Source organism: Pongo abelii, chromosome 15 (genome assembly GCF_028885655.2).
Source record: "Pongo abelii isolate AG06213 chromosome 15, NHGRI_mPonAbe1-v2.0_pri, whole genome shotgun sequence".
In the NCBI taxonomy this organism is placed as follows: domain Eukaryota; kingdom Metazoa; phylum Chordata; class Mammalia; order Primates; family Hominidae; genus Pongo; species Pongo abelii.
In genome coordinates, this window is record NC_072000.2 from 107,136,078 (window position 1) to 107,155,106 (window position 19,029).

A 19,029-nucleotide genomic window follows, 5' to 3' on the forward strand; every position below is an offset into this window, starting at 1 on the left:
AGACTTCAAATTTAAACAGGTTATAAGAGACAAGGTCATTCACTGTTGGTGGGAATGTAAAATGGTACACCTGGTGGGGAAAACAGGATGGCAGCTCCTTAAAAAATTAAAAATAGAATTACTGTATTATCCACTAATTCTACTTCTGGTCAAAGTGGGTAGATCACTTGAGCCCAGGAGTTTAAGACCAGCCTGGGCAACATGGCAAAACCCTGTCTCTACAGAAAGTACAAGAAATTAGCCGGGTGTGGTGGCATGTGCCTGTATCCCAGCTACTTGGGAGGCTGAGGTGATCAAGGAGGATTGCTTGAGCCTGGGAGGTGGAGGTTGCAGTGAGTGCCACTGCACTCCAGCCTGGGTGACAGATCCAGACCCTGTCTCAAATAATAATAATAATAAATTTTTTAAAATTTATTTTAGAATAATTATTTATAGTTCCTCTGTGACCACTTCCCTAATGATACCTATGTTGCCATACTTAACAAATACCACCTTCCCTTGTTGCTGTACCTAACAAGTTATCACCATCCTGAATTGTATACTTACCATTTCCAAGAAAAATATTTTTATCGTATGTGTAATTTCCATTTAAAACATATTGCATATTGTTTGAAAATTAAATAATTTATTTAAATTGCTTCACTCTTTCTTGATACTTATACCTATATTAAAAGACATTATACCTATAATAAAAATTACATCACCTGAAAAAAAAGTATGTGTATATTACCACAGTTATAAAGAATAGAAAAAGGGGCCTCTGACAGTGTCTGCCACTTAGCACTGTAGATGAGTTAGTTTGTCTAAATATGAAATAGTTTTTACTCTTCTTTTGCTGGTCTCATTTCCATTTTCATTGTTTTTTGTTTGATCTAAAATTTTACTGATACCATTTTTGTAGGCTCTTGGGATGCTCTTCTGGCATAAACATAATATCGAAAAGTCGTTGGCTGATTTGCCCAACTTTACCCCTTTCCCAGATGAGTGGACTGTGGAAGATAAAGTCTTATTTGAGCAAGCCTTTAGTTTTCATGGGAAAACTTTTCATAGAATCCAGCAAATGGTAAGTAGATGAGACCACTGAGTTCTAACTATTTTTTTTCTCCTATGTAACTCTCTTCTGCAGCATACTTGAGATAGGGATATCATACTCAAACATAAATATTCCCATTTTTTATAAAGTTCCCCTTTAGATTCAGCTTAGTACATGCTGCTCTGTGGATGGGAGTTTTCTAGTTACAGGAGTAAAGCACTTCTAGCACTTCCCGTCCTGTCATCTGTGACTGGACTCTCCCCACCCACCCCAGTCCCTCTTGTTGGAACTCCCAAAAGATTAGACCCATACAAAGGACTTTTTTTTTTAAACGGAGTCTCGCTCTGTTACCAGGCTGGAGTGCAGTGGCGCGATCTTGGCTCACTGTAAGCTCCGTCCGCCTCCCGGGTTCACTCCATTCTCCTGCCTCAGCCTCCCGGGTAGCTGGGACTGTAGGCGCCCGCTGCCACGCCCAGCTAGTTTTTTGTATTTTTAGTAGAGACAGGGTTTCACCATGTTGGCCAGGATGGTCTCGATCTCTTGACCTCGTGATCCACCCGCCTCGGCCTCCCAAAATGCTGGGATTACAGGCGAGAGCCACCGCACCCGGCCTAATTTTTTGTATCTTTAGTAGAGACAGGGTTTCACCATATTAGCCAGGATGGTCTCCATCTCCTGACCTCGTGATCCGCCCGCCTTAGCCGCCCAAAGTGCTGGGATTACAGACGTGAGCCACCACGCCCGGCACGAAGGATCTTTGATGTTTGTCTCAGGTGGTACATCAAGGGGCTCTGTCTGCCTGGGGACAGCTGGCTTATCATTTAGATTCTGGAAAGCTCTTTGGTAGACCCCTACTTAAAAGCTTACTGAGATTTCCATTAAGTGTTAAAATGAATTTTAAAAAAATAAACTAAGTTTTATTTAAGAACATTGGATGTGTGAAAACTCTTGATTCATCTAGAACTGATTTTACCATCTTTTATTGACTAAGTTTCACTTACAAACTTCAGTAATTTAAAATATCTATTGATCAGAATTCATTTATCAATTTTTTATCAGAAAAAAGGGCTATGGCTTCAGACATAGAAGAGTGATCCTTATTAAAGGTATCTAAACATTTGATTTTTTAAATTTTTTTATTTTTTTAATATATTTTTTGAGACGGAGTCTCGCTCTGTCGCCCAGGCTGGAGTGCAGTGGCGCGATCTTGGCTCACTGCAAGCTCTGCCTCCCGGGTTCACGCCATTCTCCTGCCTCAGTCTCCCGAGTAGCTGGGACTACAGGCGCCTGCCAACACGCCCGGCTAATGTTTTGTATTTTTAGTAGAGACGGGGTTTCACGGTGTTAGCCAGGATGGTCTCGATCTCCTGACCTCGTGATCCGCCTGTCTCGGCCTCCCAAAGTGCTGGGATTACAGGCGTGAGCCGCTGCCCCCAGCCTTAAACATTTGATTTTTAAAGATTACTTTTATATTTAAATAAACCAACTCATTTTTTATATTTAGCTTCCTGATAAATCTATAGCAAGTCTGGTGAAATTTTACTATTCTTGGAAGAAGACGAGGACTAAAACTAGTGTGATGGATCGCCATGCCCGGAAACAAAAACGGGAGCGGGAGGAGAGGTGAGCACATGGCTGGGGTGTTGTCTAACCACTTAGGGGACTATCTAAGAGCCCCAGATACACAAAGGCAAGGCAGAATGACTGGTTTTCCCTCCACACCTTCCTGGTGGCACCACATGTTCATGAGATGTATTAGAGCGTGTCACATTATTCAGGTATTTTTTCTCACCACTCTTTCCCTGCAGTCAGTGAACTTCCATTTTGAGTCAGTTAACTTTGACCCATTTTTATTCCTTCCCCTTTAGAAGGGGTGGCTCCTTTTAATAAAAAATAATCTTTTATTTTGTAGTTTGAGGTTTAATATGGTATATTTTTACAAGATTCATTTGGTGTGTTTTTATGTTTGCCATGTGGAAACAAAAATACAATACAATTTAGAGTTGCTGCTTTTTTTGACCATCTGTTTTTTGTGTGTGAATGAGAAAGAGAAACATTTTATAATCTCTTAGTAAGGATGTTAGTTTTAAGGATAGCTTAGTATGGAGAATACTTCTTAACCATCACTTCCTCAGTCTTGTATGTAGCAGAGAAGTGGAAATGGCCAGGTACTCACACTCAGAAATGGGCTCTAGTCTCAGCTCTGAAGATTCCACTTACATGCCACAGGCTACACTGGGATGTTTCAGGTCTTTAATTTATTTTTCAAAATGTGTAAAATTGTACATACTCAACAGGCAGGTGACTTCAACATGTGTCTTCCCCAAGCTTCTGTTTTCCTTAACTCTAAAATGAAGATGTTTGAAGTCCAGAAGGCAGCATGCAGACCTAATGGTTTCCTTGTTAGGGTGGTGAGATATATAGGTGGGTTTTAAAAAATCCTATTTTCCACATTTCCTGTAATATTTTTATCAGTTAATAATAAAAAAATAAAATGAAGGAGGATGAAATATATGGTCCCCAGTGTCCCATCTCAGGATGGAATTTTATCATTTCAAATGAAAGAGTAACATGTGAGAACACATTGAAAGTTGAGTATCACTTTTGGAGAATTCAAACCTCTTGGCCCAAGTATAAATTGAGAGTGATGTTAAGAACATCTCCAAAGCTCTTTTCAATTGTAAGAGCCTATAAAATTATTGACCATGATACATCTGCATATTTTTGCCTCTGACTTATATACTAGTAGGTTTATTTATGGATGAGTACTCTTATTAACTTTTAATGAAGCTTTTTCATTTCCCTAGTTTACCATCTATATAGTAAGTCTGTTACTATAAGCAGGTGCAGTTTACTAAGCAGCAATCAAAATTAAATAATACAGAGTGGGATTGGATATCCTTGAGTATGAAATAAGAATACCTGCCAACACTTCCATTCTTACTCCCTGGAGGCTTTTTTTTTGCATTAGTCCCGATGGGGTCAGGAAGTGCTTTGCCTCCACCTCCCATGTGCACCTTAACCACTTTTGGGATGCGGGGATGGAGATGCTGCAGCAGCACCTGATGAATTGTTGGCTTTCTAACAGGACTTGCCTGTGAAAGTCATGGCAGGGACTGGGACAAAATTCCCTTAGCCGAAGGCTCTTGTTGTGGACACTCTTTCCTCAGCTAGAGCTTCCTGCTACCTTGGTGGAGGATGGGGAGGAGGTGGCGCATAGTGGGCATGGTCCCCTGGGATGGATTCCAGAGGCAGTGCGAGGTGGGCAAACTGGGGCAGGCTGCTTGACTTCTGTAGACTTAGTTTTCTCATTTTTTACGGTTGCATTCCTACCTACACCAGGGCTTTTCTTGTTTGTTTGTTTTAAATTATGAAATACTACATTCAGGATATTACAAAAAGCATTTAAAGTGCTTTACCAATGTAAGTTTTCTTTTTAAAATTAAACATAATTTTAAAACATCAGTTGTCCAGGACACCAGAAAAGCCTCAGACTTTGTGTGGCCTTGGGCAGAAAGATGGTACTTGGAAAAGGATTTTTTTACTGTTGGCAGGTTTATTCCCAGTGCAGTGGAAATTTATTCTCCCATAATTTCTCAGTTTTGTTTAGTAATCATGTCCTAGTCCTCAATAGATAATTATGGGAAAATAACATGTAAATAATGCATTTTCATTTTGATATTTTCAGTTTACAAATATAGAGCAATAGTGTTTTAGATCTGGATTGGGAAGTTAGGAATCTATTTTAGTAGTTTTTCATCACTTAGACTGAAAGAACTATGGAGTTGGTATTCTGTTTGAATTACAAAGATGTTTTTATCTCAGCAGCCTGAAAACATACTAATTTTATATTAAATCAATTTATTATTTATATTTGGTAAAATTAGTACAAAATTTTCAGTTAAATCAATTTATTGTTTTTATTTGGAAAATTAGTACAAAATAATCATTCAATAACTTGTTCTTGTCTTCCAGTGAGGATGAAGTGGAAGAGACAAATGGAAACAATCCCATTGACATTGAGGTTGATCAAAACAAGGAAAGCAAAAAGGAGGTATTTTTTCCCCCCTAGTATTGTTTAGGCGAATAAATTTTATTACTAGTTTCATAAATAAAACATTCATCTTGCTTGTTCTACTTAATATATTAAGTGCTATGTGGAAAGCAGCATGATATGACTTTTTTTCCAACAATACTGTATTTGCTTTATAGATTGTATAATTTTGTTTGCCAATAGATATGAATAAAGGAAGCCTTAAAGGATAGAAAATAGCACTAATGAGTAATGATGTTCCCTAGAACAGCAGTCCTCACTGACTGTCTTCGTAAGCCATTAGCTCAGTAGGTTAGCAAGTGGTCTAGTGAATTCCAGGCAGCCTTAGTGTCTCCATTCATGCTGTAGCTGCCCAGCGTCTTCCCATCCTAGGCACCCATGCCACGCGTGGGGTGACTGCAGGGAGCTGGCAGGGACTCAGCACAGCCTTCCTGTTACTCAGAAGCAGCAATTTGGTCACACCAGGGGGAGCCAGGACCATCCTCTCTCACATGGTGACTTTCATCTCATCATTTTAAAATCATTATACAAGAGATTGTAGTTTCTGGATTCAGGGGGCTCGTGAACCTCTACAATTGCATGTATCTTTTACATAGGTTCATAGAGGTATTTTTCCAAAGACACAGTCTATAGTTTCAAAAAAATTTCTCAGAGAGTTCTCTTGCTCTGCTCCAAATTATAAGGACAGTTATTATTTTAAGCCCATAAAAACAGAAGGGTCTAAATTTATCTAAACTTTAAAATGACATCAGTAATATATGTTTCTTATAGACAAGGTAGGAAATACAGCTAACTGAAAGAAGAAAATTAAAGTGATTTATAATATTATCCATAATCACTGTCAACCTTTTGGTGACTTTTTCCTGAGAACTCTCTCAGTAAAATGTATATGCCTGTATATTCATAATTCTGAATCTAGTCACTTTTTAAAAATAATATAATGGGAGCTTTGTAATTTTTAGAACCTTTTAAATTTACTCTACCTTGATTTTTTTTTTTCTCTTTTTCTTTTTTGAGACAGGGTCTCCTGTGTCACCCAGGTTGGAATGCAGTGGCACCATGACTCACTGCAGCCGCCAACTCCTGGGCTCAAGCAGTCATTCCACTGTGGCCTCGCAAAGTGCTGGGGTAACAGGCATGAGCCACCTCCAGCCCTGATTTTTTTTTTTTTTTCTTTTTTTGAGACAGAGTCTCACTCTGTTGCCCAGGCTGGAGTGCAGTAGTATGATCTTGGCTCACTACAACCTCCGCCTCCCGGATTCAAGTGATTCTTCTGCCTCAGCCTACTGAGTAGCTGGGATTACAGGCACATGCCACCACGCCCTGCTAATTTTTTTTGTATTTTTAGTAGAGATGGAGTTTCATCATGTTGGCCAGGCTGGACCTTAAATTTTTTTTATGTCAAATATATTTGTATACATAGCTATATATTATTCTGTCACATGAATGTTTCATAATTGAGTTACCTTATCCTATGTGGATTTCCCAGTTGTTTATTCCTCCTGTTTTTTGCTTTTATAAACAGCGCTGGGTTGATTCTCACATAACTCAGTATTTGTGCTCATAGGTTTTTTCCATCAGAACCGATTCCTGGAAGTTGAATTGTTGAGTCAACGTGTTCTAGATACATTGTTAAGGCTTTTTTTTTTTTTTTTTTTTTGGTTATATATCACCAAATTGGAAATTGGTCATTTTTTTCTGCATAATTTATACGAATGCCCAAATAAGATCCTGAGGGTTAGCTAAATTAGATTGTTTGGGAAATCAAATTGTAGTTGGAGTTTTTATTAAGCTTTGTGTTGATGTATTGGTATTTACTAGGTTTTTCAGTGGCACATTTTAAATGAGAGAAAACGTTTGATTTCATACACTTTTTATAATTCTTATTTATATAGTGTTATTTCTGAATCAGAAAGAAAATGGCTAAATCATTGTTTCTTTTTTTTTGGAGATGGAGTCTTGCTCTGTTGCCCAGGCTGGAGTGCAGTGGTCCGATCTCAGCTCACTGCAGCCTCCGCCTCCCGGGTTCAAGCAATTCTCTGCTTCAGCCTCCTAAGTACCTGGGATTACAGGGACCCACAACCATGCCTGGCTAATTTTTGTATTTTTACTAGAGACAGGGTTTCACCATCTTGGCCAGGCTGGTTTTGAACTCCTGACCTCAAGTGATCCACCCACCTCGGCCTCCTAAAGTGCTGAGATTACAGCCGTGAGCCACCACACCTGGCCCATAGTTTCTTTTTTTTTTTTTGAGACGGAGCCTCACTCTGTCGCCCAGGCTGCAGTGCAGTGGTGCAATCTCGGCTCACTGCAAGCTCCACCTCCCAGGTTCGCGCCATTCTCCTGCCTCAGCCTCCGGAGTAGCTGGGGCTACAGGCGCCCGCCACCGCACCTGGCTAATTTTTTGTAGTTTTAGAGACGGGGTTTCACCGCGTTAGCCAGGGTGGTCTCGATCTCCTGACTTCGTGATCCGCCCGCCTCAGCCTCCCAAAGTGCTGGGATTACAGGCGTGAGCCATCACGCCCAGCCACCTGGCCCATAGTTTTTTTAAGTATTAAAATGATACTAGAACAGATGTAGTCAGTTGGAGATCTTTATTAAACATCATAGTCCCATACACAGCAGTTTGTTGCCTACTAATATTTTTGTATTACCCACTTGTTGAAGAAATTATCACTACCATTATAGTTTTGCAGTGTCTTTAGCTCAGTCTTTTAAAATATGAAGCAGAAAGTCATATTTTCAACTTTATCAGTGAATGCTAATGCACTAACAAGATGGAATTATGAGCAATTATAAAAACTTGTTCTTAAAATGGTTACTAGTAAGTTATATTCTTTAACTTGACAAGATTTTACTGTGTTTCATTTCTGAAGGTTTTGGTTTTACAGAAATTAATAGCCATCATGCATTTTAAAATGATAAGGTATATTATTTTAGAGTAAGTTATATAAGTTGCCCTAAAAATTGTGTTATCCAAAAACGTGTATAAAAAGCTGTAATTTCATGTAGATAAATACAGATGTGTGTGTGGCCACAAAACTCACTAGCAGAGAATACAGATTTTTTTCTTTCTATATTACTAGAGGAAGCTGAGAATTCTTTTTTCATTGGCTTGAAATGATAGAGTAAGGAAGTATTTGTACAAGAAGGAATGGAACACAGTTTCATTGTGTTTAGTCCAAACTCAGTAGCCCAAATTCTGTCTGTGACCTGCCTGTTAGAATTTGTAGATCTCATTTGGTTCTGATAGGGCATGGTATTTTAGATTGTTTTGGTGCCGTTTTAAGGAAATAAATAATGTTTATTACTGATCATTTGACTTTTTTTTAAGTTTCGTTCATCACCTGTGTGTATCATGCAGGTTCCCCCTACTGAGACAGTTCCTCAGGTCAAAAAAGAAAAACATAGCACACAAGCTAAAAATAGAGCAAAAAGGAAACCTCCAAAAGGAATGTTTCTTTCTCAAGAAGATGTGGAGGCTGTTTCTGCCAATGCCACTGCTGCTACCACGGTGCTGAGACAACTAGACATGGAATTGGTTTCAGTCAAACGACAGGTACTCATAAGCCCAGTCTTGGATGTAAAAGAATTAATTAGCACTTTAGAGGTGTTTCTGTTACTCATATATGTGAATGTTCTCTTTCCGCAAATCTCAAAGGAGCATTTTGTTTCGAAGGAATTGGACAGATCTTGAGTACTAGCCCATTGATTTTTTTTTTCTTTTTAATGAACATATAAATTAAAGTGTATGGATATAGTGTGATCTGAAAGTATTTCTGAAGTATATAGGAAAGCATATGATATCATATTTATATTATATATGTGTCTGTGTCTCCATGATTTCTCCAGTAACCTGCATCTGGGTCAAAAAACGGAATGTTGCCCCCAGGCCCGTGCATTTTCCCTCCTGGTCACTATTCCATGGGATGCTGCATTCCCTCAGCAACTCCACCCCTCTTTTATTACCTGACTCCTCCTCGTGGGTGGCCACTATTCTGATTTTTTTTTTTTTGAGACGGAGTCTCGCTCTGTCGCCCAGGCTGGAGTGCAGTAGCGCGATCTCGGCTCACTGCAAGCTCTGCCTCCCGGTTTCATGCCATTCTCCTGTCTCAGCCTCCCGAGTAGCTGGGACTACAGGCGCCCGCCACCACACCCGGCTAATTGTTTTTTGTATGTTTAGTATGTTTTGTATGTTTGTATGTTTTTTGTATGTTTAGGGGTTTTACCATGTTATCCAGGATGGTCTCGATCTCCTGATCTCATGATCTGCCCGCCTCGGCCTCCCAAAGTGCTGGGATTACAGGCCTGAGCCACCGCGCCCGGCCCTGATTTTTTTAAATTTTATTTTGTTTTTGAGACAGTGTCTTGTCCTGTTGCCCAGGCTGGAGTGCAGCGGTGCAATCTTGGCTCACTGTAACCTTTGCTTCTGGGGCTCAAGTGATCCTCCCATCTCAGCCTCCCAAGTAGTTGGGAGTACAGACGCTCGCCATCACACCTGGCTAATTTTTTGTATTTTTGGTAGAGATGGGGTTTTGCCATGTTCCCCAGGCTGGTCTTGAACTCCTGAGCTCAAGTGATCCGCCCGCCTCAGCCTTCCAAAGTGTACTGAGATTACAGGTGTGAGCTACCACACTTGGCCCTGTTCTGATTTTTAAAACCATAGGTTGTTTTTGTCCATTTTTGAATTTTATATAAATGAAAGTCATATGGTACTGTTTATTTTATGTCTGGCTTTCTTTCAACCTGAGAGCTAAACAGTTTTTCAAAGTGGTCCTGTTATTTTATGTGCGTTTTGGTTGCACATCAGCGTTTCCCAGCTGTAGCACTATCGTCATGATGGGCCATTCTGTGCACTGCAAGATGTTTAGCAGCATCCCTGGGCTTGACCCACTAAATGCTAGTAGCACTCTCCCCCTACCAGTTGTGACAACAGAAATATCCCTAGGCATTATCAGATTACTTCACAGGGGCAAAATTGTCCCCATTTGAGAACCACTGCTCTACATCATTGTCACATTTTGGTAGTCTCAAATTTTAGCCCTTCTGATGGGTTATAATGATGCCTCATTGTACTTTTTTATTTGGCAGTTCCCTGATGACTAATGAGGTTGCTCACCTTTTCATCCATTTGTTGGTCATTTGGATATCCTCTTTTGTGACGTGTCTACTCAAGTCTCATCTGTTTTTTTCTGTCAGGTTGCGTATTTTCTTATTGGTTTATAGGTGTTCTTTAGGCTCTAAGTTGTTTTCTACAACTTGTATTTTAAATGCTGTAAATATGTTTTCCATTCTGTGACTCTTAATGGTATCTTTTGATGAACAGTAATTCTTAATTTTAAGGTAGTTTAGTTTCTTAGTCTTCTAAGGTTAGTGTTTTTGAGTTCCGTTCACCTTTCTCAAGGTCATGATGATATTCTCTCATGTTAATCTTAGAAGTGTTGTTTTACCTTTTACATTTTGATCTAGAAATGTTTTTCTGTATTTGTAGTTACATGTCAGATTAATAGTCACTGTTTTGTTTTCCTATGAGTATCAATTTGATCAAGTATTTATTGAAGAAACTGTCCTTTCTCCTTTGCAACGCAGCAGGACCTTTGTTTTACATCCAGTGTCGTATGTATATGAGTCTGGTTTGAGGTTCTCTGTTCCTTTAATCTCTTTGTTCATCCTTCACCAATACATACTGTCCTAACTTTATGTACTTTATTAATTTAGTTATCTGATGTAATATAAGTTCTCCAAGATTGTCTTGGTTATCCCTGGCCTTTTAATTTCCATATAAAATTTAGAATTACTTTATCAATTTTCAGAAAAATAATTCTATTAGAATTTTGATTGGGATTGTATTGCATCTGTAGATAAAAATGGAGAATTAACGTCTTTATTGAGTTTTCTGATCAGTGAACCTGATATACCCCTCTACTTCTATAGGTCTGTAATTTCTCTCAATGTTGTATTGTTTTCTGTGTAAGAACTTATGCATCTTTTGTTAGTCATTCCATGATATTTGGTACTTTTTTGGTGCTCTTGTAAAGGAGCTATGTAGCTTATTATTTTAATCTGATTGCGTAGTACATTTAAACTGAAAATTCAACCTAGTAGTTGGGTCCTGTCCTTTCATTCTCTCTCTGGAATTCAGTTTCCAGAAACCCATCAGCAAGTTGCTGACTGACAGTTTATTTTTGGTTTTTGCTGCTTTTGATTTATCTTGATGGTTCCCTTGGAAGGTTAAACAGGAGACCAACTGTCATCTCATAGACGCGAAGAGCAGGGTGTGCTGCCGTCTTTCTTGTGGTTTAGGGAGGCAGCCCAGACCAGGACCCAAGCACACTCTGTGTGCTCAGAGGAGTGGCTTCTTGTCGTGGCTGCTGGCACAGCTGCACTCTAATCTTAGGAGAATCACTTAATCTTTCTAGGCCTCTTTTCAAATGAGATTAATCCTGGCCTGCCCGATCTCACAGAATATGTCCGGGCTACTGTGTGAGAGAGCATTTGAAGCTCTGTTTGCACTGGAAGAACTGTCTCTGGGGCTGTGAGCTCTTGTTGACAGTGTCATCTTCCTTTACAAGGATGCTCCTTTCTCCCTCTGCTCAGTGAGCTCCTGGTGGTTGCTGTTTAATATATTGAGAAAAGAAAAAGAGGCCTTCCTCTTGCACCGAGATGTTATTGACTCCATAGTGTGAGAGAGAAAAGATTCTTTGGTTTTCAGAGCAGGGTCAAGAGCAAGAATTTTTAAAATTTGAAGGTCGCTCACAGTTATGAAGAGGGAGGACTCAGCCTCACTCAGAGAGGAAGTGGGTGATTTCCTTTCCACAGCCTTTTAGCGCCACAGTGCAGCAGTGTGTTCATTGCCAAATGTGCTTCTAGACTCAAAATGGGCAGTCAGTCCACTTGGGCCACTTGTTCTGGAAGCCGCCATGTTTGGTATATCAAGGATATATTCTGAAAATAGCAGAAAACTCAACTAACAACAGCTTAAACAATTTAGGGTTTTTCTCAAATAGCAAGAAGTGCCAACATCAGTGGCTACTGGTGTTAGTTCATGTGTTCAGTGATGCTCTCAGGGACCCAGGTACTTTTCAGGTCTTCTACTCTGCCATTCTCAGCTGTTGGCTTTTCATCTTGCTTGTTGCCTCGTGTTGGAAGCTACTGCAGCCATTTTGCAACCCTCACATCTGCATTCAGGGCAGTATGAAGGGGAGGTGGGGGTGGAGGTAACCTGTCTGTCCCTTTTAGCAGGACAAGCAAAAGCCTTACTGGAAGCTCCTTAGCTGAATTCTGTGTGCCCGTGCGTTCTGTACTGCTCTTCCTCCTTCCCAAGACATCATCAACCTCTACCAGCGAGAAGGGGGCTGGGCATGTCTCTTAAATTAGCCAGTGAACAGTGCTGGTTGCATCAGGTCTTTCCCTGAGTGGAGAATAAAGTGATCTGATGTGAAAAGAGGAATCACTGTGCCCACAGTAAAGTAGAAAACAGAAAGTTCTGTATGACTGAGGGTTGGGTGGGAGGGTGGTGTCTAGGTAGGGCGTCAGAACAAGTGGATGGCTTTTCCATTTTTCATCTTATTTTTTCTTTAAGTGTGATTACCTTTGCATCCTATTTCTTACGTATTTCATTGCCACTCACTTTCCAGTTAGCATGATGGTGGCAGTAATCTCTGTTTTTTTCCTGCTTAATAAATACTAGATGTTTGGCGGGCGGGAGGGGGTGTATTTTGTTTTTTGGAGACAGGATCTTGCTCTGTTGGCCATCCTGGGACTGTAGTGATACAGTCATGGATCACAGTAGCCTCAAAGGCCTGGGCTTAAGCAATTGCCCACCTCAGCCCCCTAAGTAGGTAGGACTACAGGTGAGCACCACCACGCCTGGCTAATTTTAAAATTTTCTTGGTAGAGACAGGGTCTCGCTGTGTCACCCAGGCTGGTCTTGAACTTCTGGGCTCAAATGATCCTTCCTGCCTTGGCCTCCCAAAGGGCTGTGATTACAGGTGTGAGCCACTTTACTAGCCTAATTTTTTTTTGGCAGGGTCTGGCACTGTCACCCAGGCTGAAGTGCAGTGGTGCGATCTCGGCTCACTGCAACCCCTGCCTCCCAGGCTCAAGCCATCCTCCCACCTCAGCCTCGCAAGTAACTGGGACTACACAGCCTAAGATATTTCTTCTTCTTCTTCTTTTTCTTTTTTTAATTATACTTTAAGTTCTAGGGTACGTGTGCACAACGTGCAGGTTTGTTACATATGTATACATGTGCCATGTTGGTGTGCTGCACCCATTAACTCGTCATTTACATTAGGTATAGCTCCTAATGCTGTCCCTCCCCCCTCCCCCCACCCCATGACGGCCCCGGTGTGTGATGTTTCCGCTTCCTGTGTCCAAGTGTTCTCATTGTCCAATTCCCACCTATGAGTGAGAACATGCGGTGTTTGGTTTTCTGTCCTTGCGATAGTTTGCTCAGAATGATGGTTTCCAGCTTCATCCATGTCCCTGCAAAGGACATGAACTCATCCTTTTTTATGGCTGCATAGTTTTCCATGGTATATATGCAGCCTAGATATTTCTGATACGGAAAATGCATCAGGAAGAGGGGTATAGGCTACTGAGCATTTAGAGCTAGCTTTTAGTTCAGAATTTGTAGATGTTTTGCATTTACTCTCTCTGCTTCTTTTATGACGTTACTTAATCACAGTGCAATATATACCCAGTTTTGTACTATCTATAAACAACCAGCTAGAGTGACAAGAGTGGTCTGTTTCACTGGAATGCGAAGAGGACGTGTAATATTCTAAACCTTGACTTTTTCCTGCCAGAAGTTGCTATGTTGCATTTTTAGCCAAAAAGGAATCCAGTGAACATAATCTGAGTACTTTGCAATTTTCCTGGGTTTTTGGTAACTGAAAGACCACTGAGCAAGATCCTAAGAGATTGTACTGTCTAGCATAGCAGCCAGCAGCCCCATGTGTGGTTGTTTAAATTTAGATTAATTACAAGTGAAAAAAATTTAAAAATTTTTGGGTAGCATCTTCTACTCATGAATGTCTTTTACATTTTACTTGAGAAAATCAAGCTCCTCTTCCCTTGGCTTTCTTAGTTGCTTGTGTGATTATTCAAAGATGAAAAATGCTGGAGTTCAGAGTTCCCTGGTGCTTGACACGGATATGCCCTCTACTTGGAGTAGAGAGAAAATAGCATACTTCCGTGACCTGTCTCATTCAAGGGTCCATGGGAAAATTAGGAGCAGCCATAGCCTGGGAGGTTGGTATTGTTTGTGGTCTTTCTTTGGATTGGGTAAGGACAGTGAAAGATTACCTTGAGCTAAGGCAATAATGTGGAAAAAGATAATTTGTAGGAAAGTGAAGATGTGACAGTTAATCAAAGTTAGACTTCTGGAAATCTCACTGACATTGTGTTCTCCCCGCTCCCCCATCATTAAAGAAATCTATGCTTGTGCACTTCCGCCCTGTGTAGAAGCAGTGGACAGCACAGTGATCTTGGGGCACTGTGAGGCTGCACCCACAGTTCTGTTGTAAAGACTGGGCCTTTTCGGTCTGTACTGTGGCTGCTCTGTTACTTCATTTCAATCCTATGTGGTAGTAAGCCCAGGGATTTCTTCTGTCTTTTATATAAGACTCCAGGGAGGTGTTTTGCTGCTCAGGTATTACCTGTTAGGAAGCTGTGGATCCAGGACTGTGTATGTGAGAGCCCTCCATCCCCTCCTTCTTGGGTTGTACCTTATCTGTTGCTCTGAACAAGCAAATGATAAACCTAGTTAGACGCTTCAAAGGATACCATAGGGACCTCAGAATTCAGCTACAACAGATGTTAGTAACGTCTTTACTCTTGGGTTTTTGTTTCTTTAGGTTTTTAAGTTCTGTTTTCATACCTTTATATAGTTTTTATTTTTAAAATGAAAATTATTTTTTCCTTCCTAGATCCAGAATATTAAACAGACGAACAGTGCTCTCAAAGAAAAACTTGATGGTGGAATAGAACCATATCGACTTCCAGAGGTAGGATTATGTTAACATCATCTCAGAAGTCATATTCAAAAGTTTTACATTTTTAAGAATTTAATATTGGAGTGATACATCCCCAATATACATCTCTTGGAAGAGTATATGGACATAACTTTATGAACCTAGTTGATGTTAAAATTCCAATAAGAGAAAATGAAAGATTCGTTAAGCTCATAAGGACATACTCATCTCTAAATGTAATGTGCTAAAATGGCTCATTTGGATATCCAGGTCATTCAGAAATGTAACGCACGTTGGACTACAGAAGAGCAGCTTCTCGCCGTACAAGGTAGGGGGAAGTTCTTCTAAAGAGTTTAGGAGGCCGGCTGTGGTGGCTCACACCTGTAATCCCAACACTTTGGAAGGTTGACGCATTTGCTTGAGCCCAGGAGCTCAAGGCTGCATTGATCCATGATCACACCACCGCATTCCAGCCTGGACAACAGAGGGAGACCCTGACTTAAAATTTTTTTTTTTTTTTTTTTTTTAAATGGGAAAAAAAGAGCTTAGGAGCATTGGTAGATTTTAGGGAAAAGTTACGTCCCGCCCTACTCCCAGCACCTATTTATGTAGAAATAGATTCTTGGACAATTATGTCCTAGTGGATATCATTTTAGCCAAATTACTGTATTCCTTTGGGCTTTTTTCTTTTCCTTTCCCACTTCTCACAAGTCGTAAAAACTTAACCGGGAACCCTCAGTCTTCTAAAGGTGTATTTCATTTTACTACTTACTCATCGAGCTCTGACTAGTCAGGAAGTACAAAACCCCAAAAGAAGCAGACAGAGTGTTCGGATTTAAAGGTTGGGGGCGCTCTGGACCTGCGATACCAAAAGATGAATGCAGAATGTCTCCAACCCTAGGGCAATTGCTGGGTGACTTCAACTGTTATGTGACATGTAATGGGAAGACAGATATCAAATGACAGGGTCGGTCATTTCCAGAATGTGTCTAGAATTGACTGGTACTTTTTCCTACTCTAATAATACACGAAATTATTGCCTGCTGTTAAAAGCCTGTATGTTTTCTTATCTGGATAAAGAGGTGTCACTTGTGGCTTTAAAAAAATGTTTTTCTCTTGTATTTTAAAAAATGCTTTCTTACATCCTTAGCCATCAGGAAATACGGCCGAGATTTTCAGGCAATCTCAGATGTGATCGGGAACAAATCAGTGGTACAGGTGAAAAACTTTTTTGTAAATTATCGACGTCGCTTCAACATAGATGAAGTTTTACAAGAATGGGAGGCAGAACATGGTAAAGAAGAGACCAATGGGCCCAGTAACCAGAAGCCTGTGAAGTCCCCAGATAATTCCATTAAGATGCCTGAAGAGGAAGACGAGGTAAATCTGAAACAAAACAGTCACTTCTCTGTCAGGTTCACGCTTGATATTCCAGTTTCTAAAGTGATGAATTTTTTCAGCTATAGAGATTTTTAGGTTTCAGCTGTATTAGTAACTTCAGTATTACCTGTAAATATCCGTAATGTGTATGCATTGACTCCAGTTCTTTGTGCCTGTATATTATTCACATTTTAATTTCTGGGCAAATCCTTAATTCCTTCCTGATTTCCTCCAGCTACAAAAAATACTCTGCATTATCAGTTTTTTCTTAAATACAGTAAAATCTTGAGTGACAAAGACAGGGGAGTGGGGGCATAAACAAAAAGTAAAAATGCAGTGAAAGCTGTCCTGTGAAACACTAAGGTGGAAGTTCTGTGAGGAATGTGCGGTCACATCATCATGACGTAGCACAGCGAGCCAACCAGGAGCTCCTGAGGCCTCTCCCTGCTGTCCAGATCTTTCAGCCTTTGATACTCTTTGGGGCTGATTGGCTTAAATATTGATGGGGACAATTCTGTGGCTGGCTGGAACTTCTGTGATGGTGGCTAATTTCTGGAATGATAGCCCTGGTCTCATCTGTCACCCCCCTGCTTCCTGTGTCAGGGGCACCTACCATTTCCCCATCTAGCCTGGCCTGCCTTGCTGTTACATTTGTCCCTCTATTCCCAGAGCAGATGAGCCTGTGGCTGGGCATAAGAAAGAGTTACCTGCCAATCACTTTGCATCTGAATTTGTTCAGAGGCATGGTAATTTAAGAATTAATTTAGCTTTATAAGGAAGGTCACTTTCACATCAAAGCCTTTTTCAAACCGTACTGGAATGTTTTGAGATTACCTATTTTGTATTGTGTGTGCTACCATTTTGCTCCAAGGGCCTGGCTCTAGAAACAGCCCAGAAGGCCCCTCCTGACCTGAGCATGGAAGTACCTCGTGAGGTATTGGCATCCCCTGGGAGTGTGGTGCCGCCACTCCATGCAGGGCCTCTTTGCTGCCTGGAGAAAGGACCTCAAGGCACAGCCATCTGTAAGAACACCATTGAAACATATTAAATTTGTTAGAATTAGATTCTTGAGAGGCTTTTGCCGAAAATCTTCGTAATAAGTGTACCAAATCTATAATATTGCCAAGGTCAGTACCCCTGAATCACCCCCCATGCATAGCTCTGCCTGAAAAGAGCATGTGAGTTAAATGATGGTGTTTTTATCTTTCAGCAGTGATTTTTTTCTTTATTCTTCTTTCTTTCTATTTTCAGTGATTTTTGTACCAGCACTAATTGCCCCTGTTAGCACTCAGTTTAGGAAGCATTGAAAAGCTGGAGACTGCTGGGGAAGAACCATTAGAATTTGCAGGAATGAAAGCTTGCTTCGTGTGTGTGTTATTTTCCGGCTTCAGTCCCAGGATGACTGGAAGCAGAAACAGTTGGGAACTCTGGCTCTATTCCCTCTTCGCATTTGATCATAGCCAGTGTTGGCTGGGCTGGCATAACAAATCTCATAGTAAATTTAGGACCAAGAGTTCCTACCAACAGGATGTCAGTTGTTGTGCATATGTTTTTTTCTTCATTCTCTTATTCTTGGATCATTGGTTGACTGACTTAAGTGAGTCAAGTATTTTTTTTTTTAACCTTGTTATTAGCCCGGAAGGTTCTTCCGTAATGATCCACTTACCATGTGGATTGCACATCAAAGTACCGTCTTTCTTTTCACAGTCTAGTTATGGCTCCTCCAAGCAGCAGATCATAGTTTTTCCTTGGTGATTGATCTTCCATGTCTCTATTTACCCGGCTTGTCTGCAAAACAAAATGAAGAATGGTATTATCTAACTCGTGTTTAGTTTCGTAGTCCTTATATCCCTTTACAAACTTTTTCACTCCGCTAGTCATTTAAAATGTACCCCCTCGTACCTTTCTTTTCTTCTTTCTTTCTTTCTTTTTTTTTTTTTTGAGACAGAGTCTCCCTCTGTCACCCAGGCTGGAGTGCATTGGCTCAATCTCGGCTCACTGCAACCTCCGTCTCCCAGGTTCAAGTGCTTCTCCTGCCTCAGCCCTCAGCCTCCCTAGTAGCTGGGATTATGGGTGTGCACCACCATGCTTGGCTAATTTTTGTGTTTTTAGTAGAGATGGGGTTTCGCCATGTTGACCAGGCTGGTTTCAAACTCCTGATCTCAAGTGATCCACTCACCTCTGCTTCCCAAAGTGCTGGGATTACAGGCGTGAGCCACCACGCCCGGCCTATTTCTTGAGTTTCTTTCTTTTTCTGCTTCTTGTAGTGACACCCCTGCCCTGCCACCTAGTTTTATGTTCTCCATATGTTAGTTTGCAGAAGGAAATTAATCTAGTGACCAGCCGCTTCTCTGTGTCCAAGGGCCTAAGGGAACTTGTTAGAATGCTGGCTTACTTGTCTGTCTGGTGAGTCCACAGAACTTGGGGTATGTGTAATTTCACCTTTTTATTTGTCCTGTAGAGTCCAACAGCTGAAAAAGATGTCTGCTGGTGTCCTGCCTGTCCCTTCTGCCCTCAGGTTTTATGTATTATGCAGAAGCCACAGGGAGAACATGAGAATTCCTAGAAGTTCTAGTAACAGAATG

General features: G+C 40.7%; 1 protein-coding gene across 2 annotated transcripts in view; it reads left to right on the plus strand.

Moving 5' to 3' along the window:
- The window catches only part of RCOR1 (REST corepressor 1), a 150,461-nt gene that overhangs the window by 112,422 nt on the left and 19,010 nt on the right, over positions 1-19,029 (plus strand). For both annotated transcript variants that reach the window (XR_008513373.1, XM_002825133.5), the window contains exons 5-11: positions 902-1,063; positions 2,538-2,656; positions 5,009-5,087; positions 8,452-8,646; positions 15,020-15,097; positions 15,335-15,392; positions 16,215-16,444. Coding sequence is in view for 1 of the 2 variants with exons in the window: in XM_002825133.5 (XP_002825179.2) it covers positions 902-1,063; positions 2,538-2,656; positions 5,009-5,087; positions 8,452-8,646; positions 15,020-15,097; positions 15,335-15,392; positions 16,215-16,444 (921 nt within the window). In the remaining variant the exon portion in view is untranslated. The remainder of the gene's footprint in view (positions 1-901; positions 1,064-2,537; positions 2,657-5,008; positions 5,088-8,451; positions 8,647-15,019; positions 15,098-15,334; positions 15,393-16,214; positions 16,445-19,029) is intronic.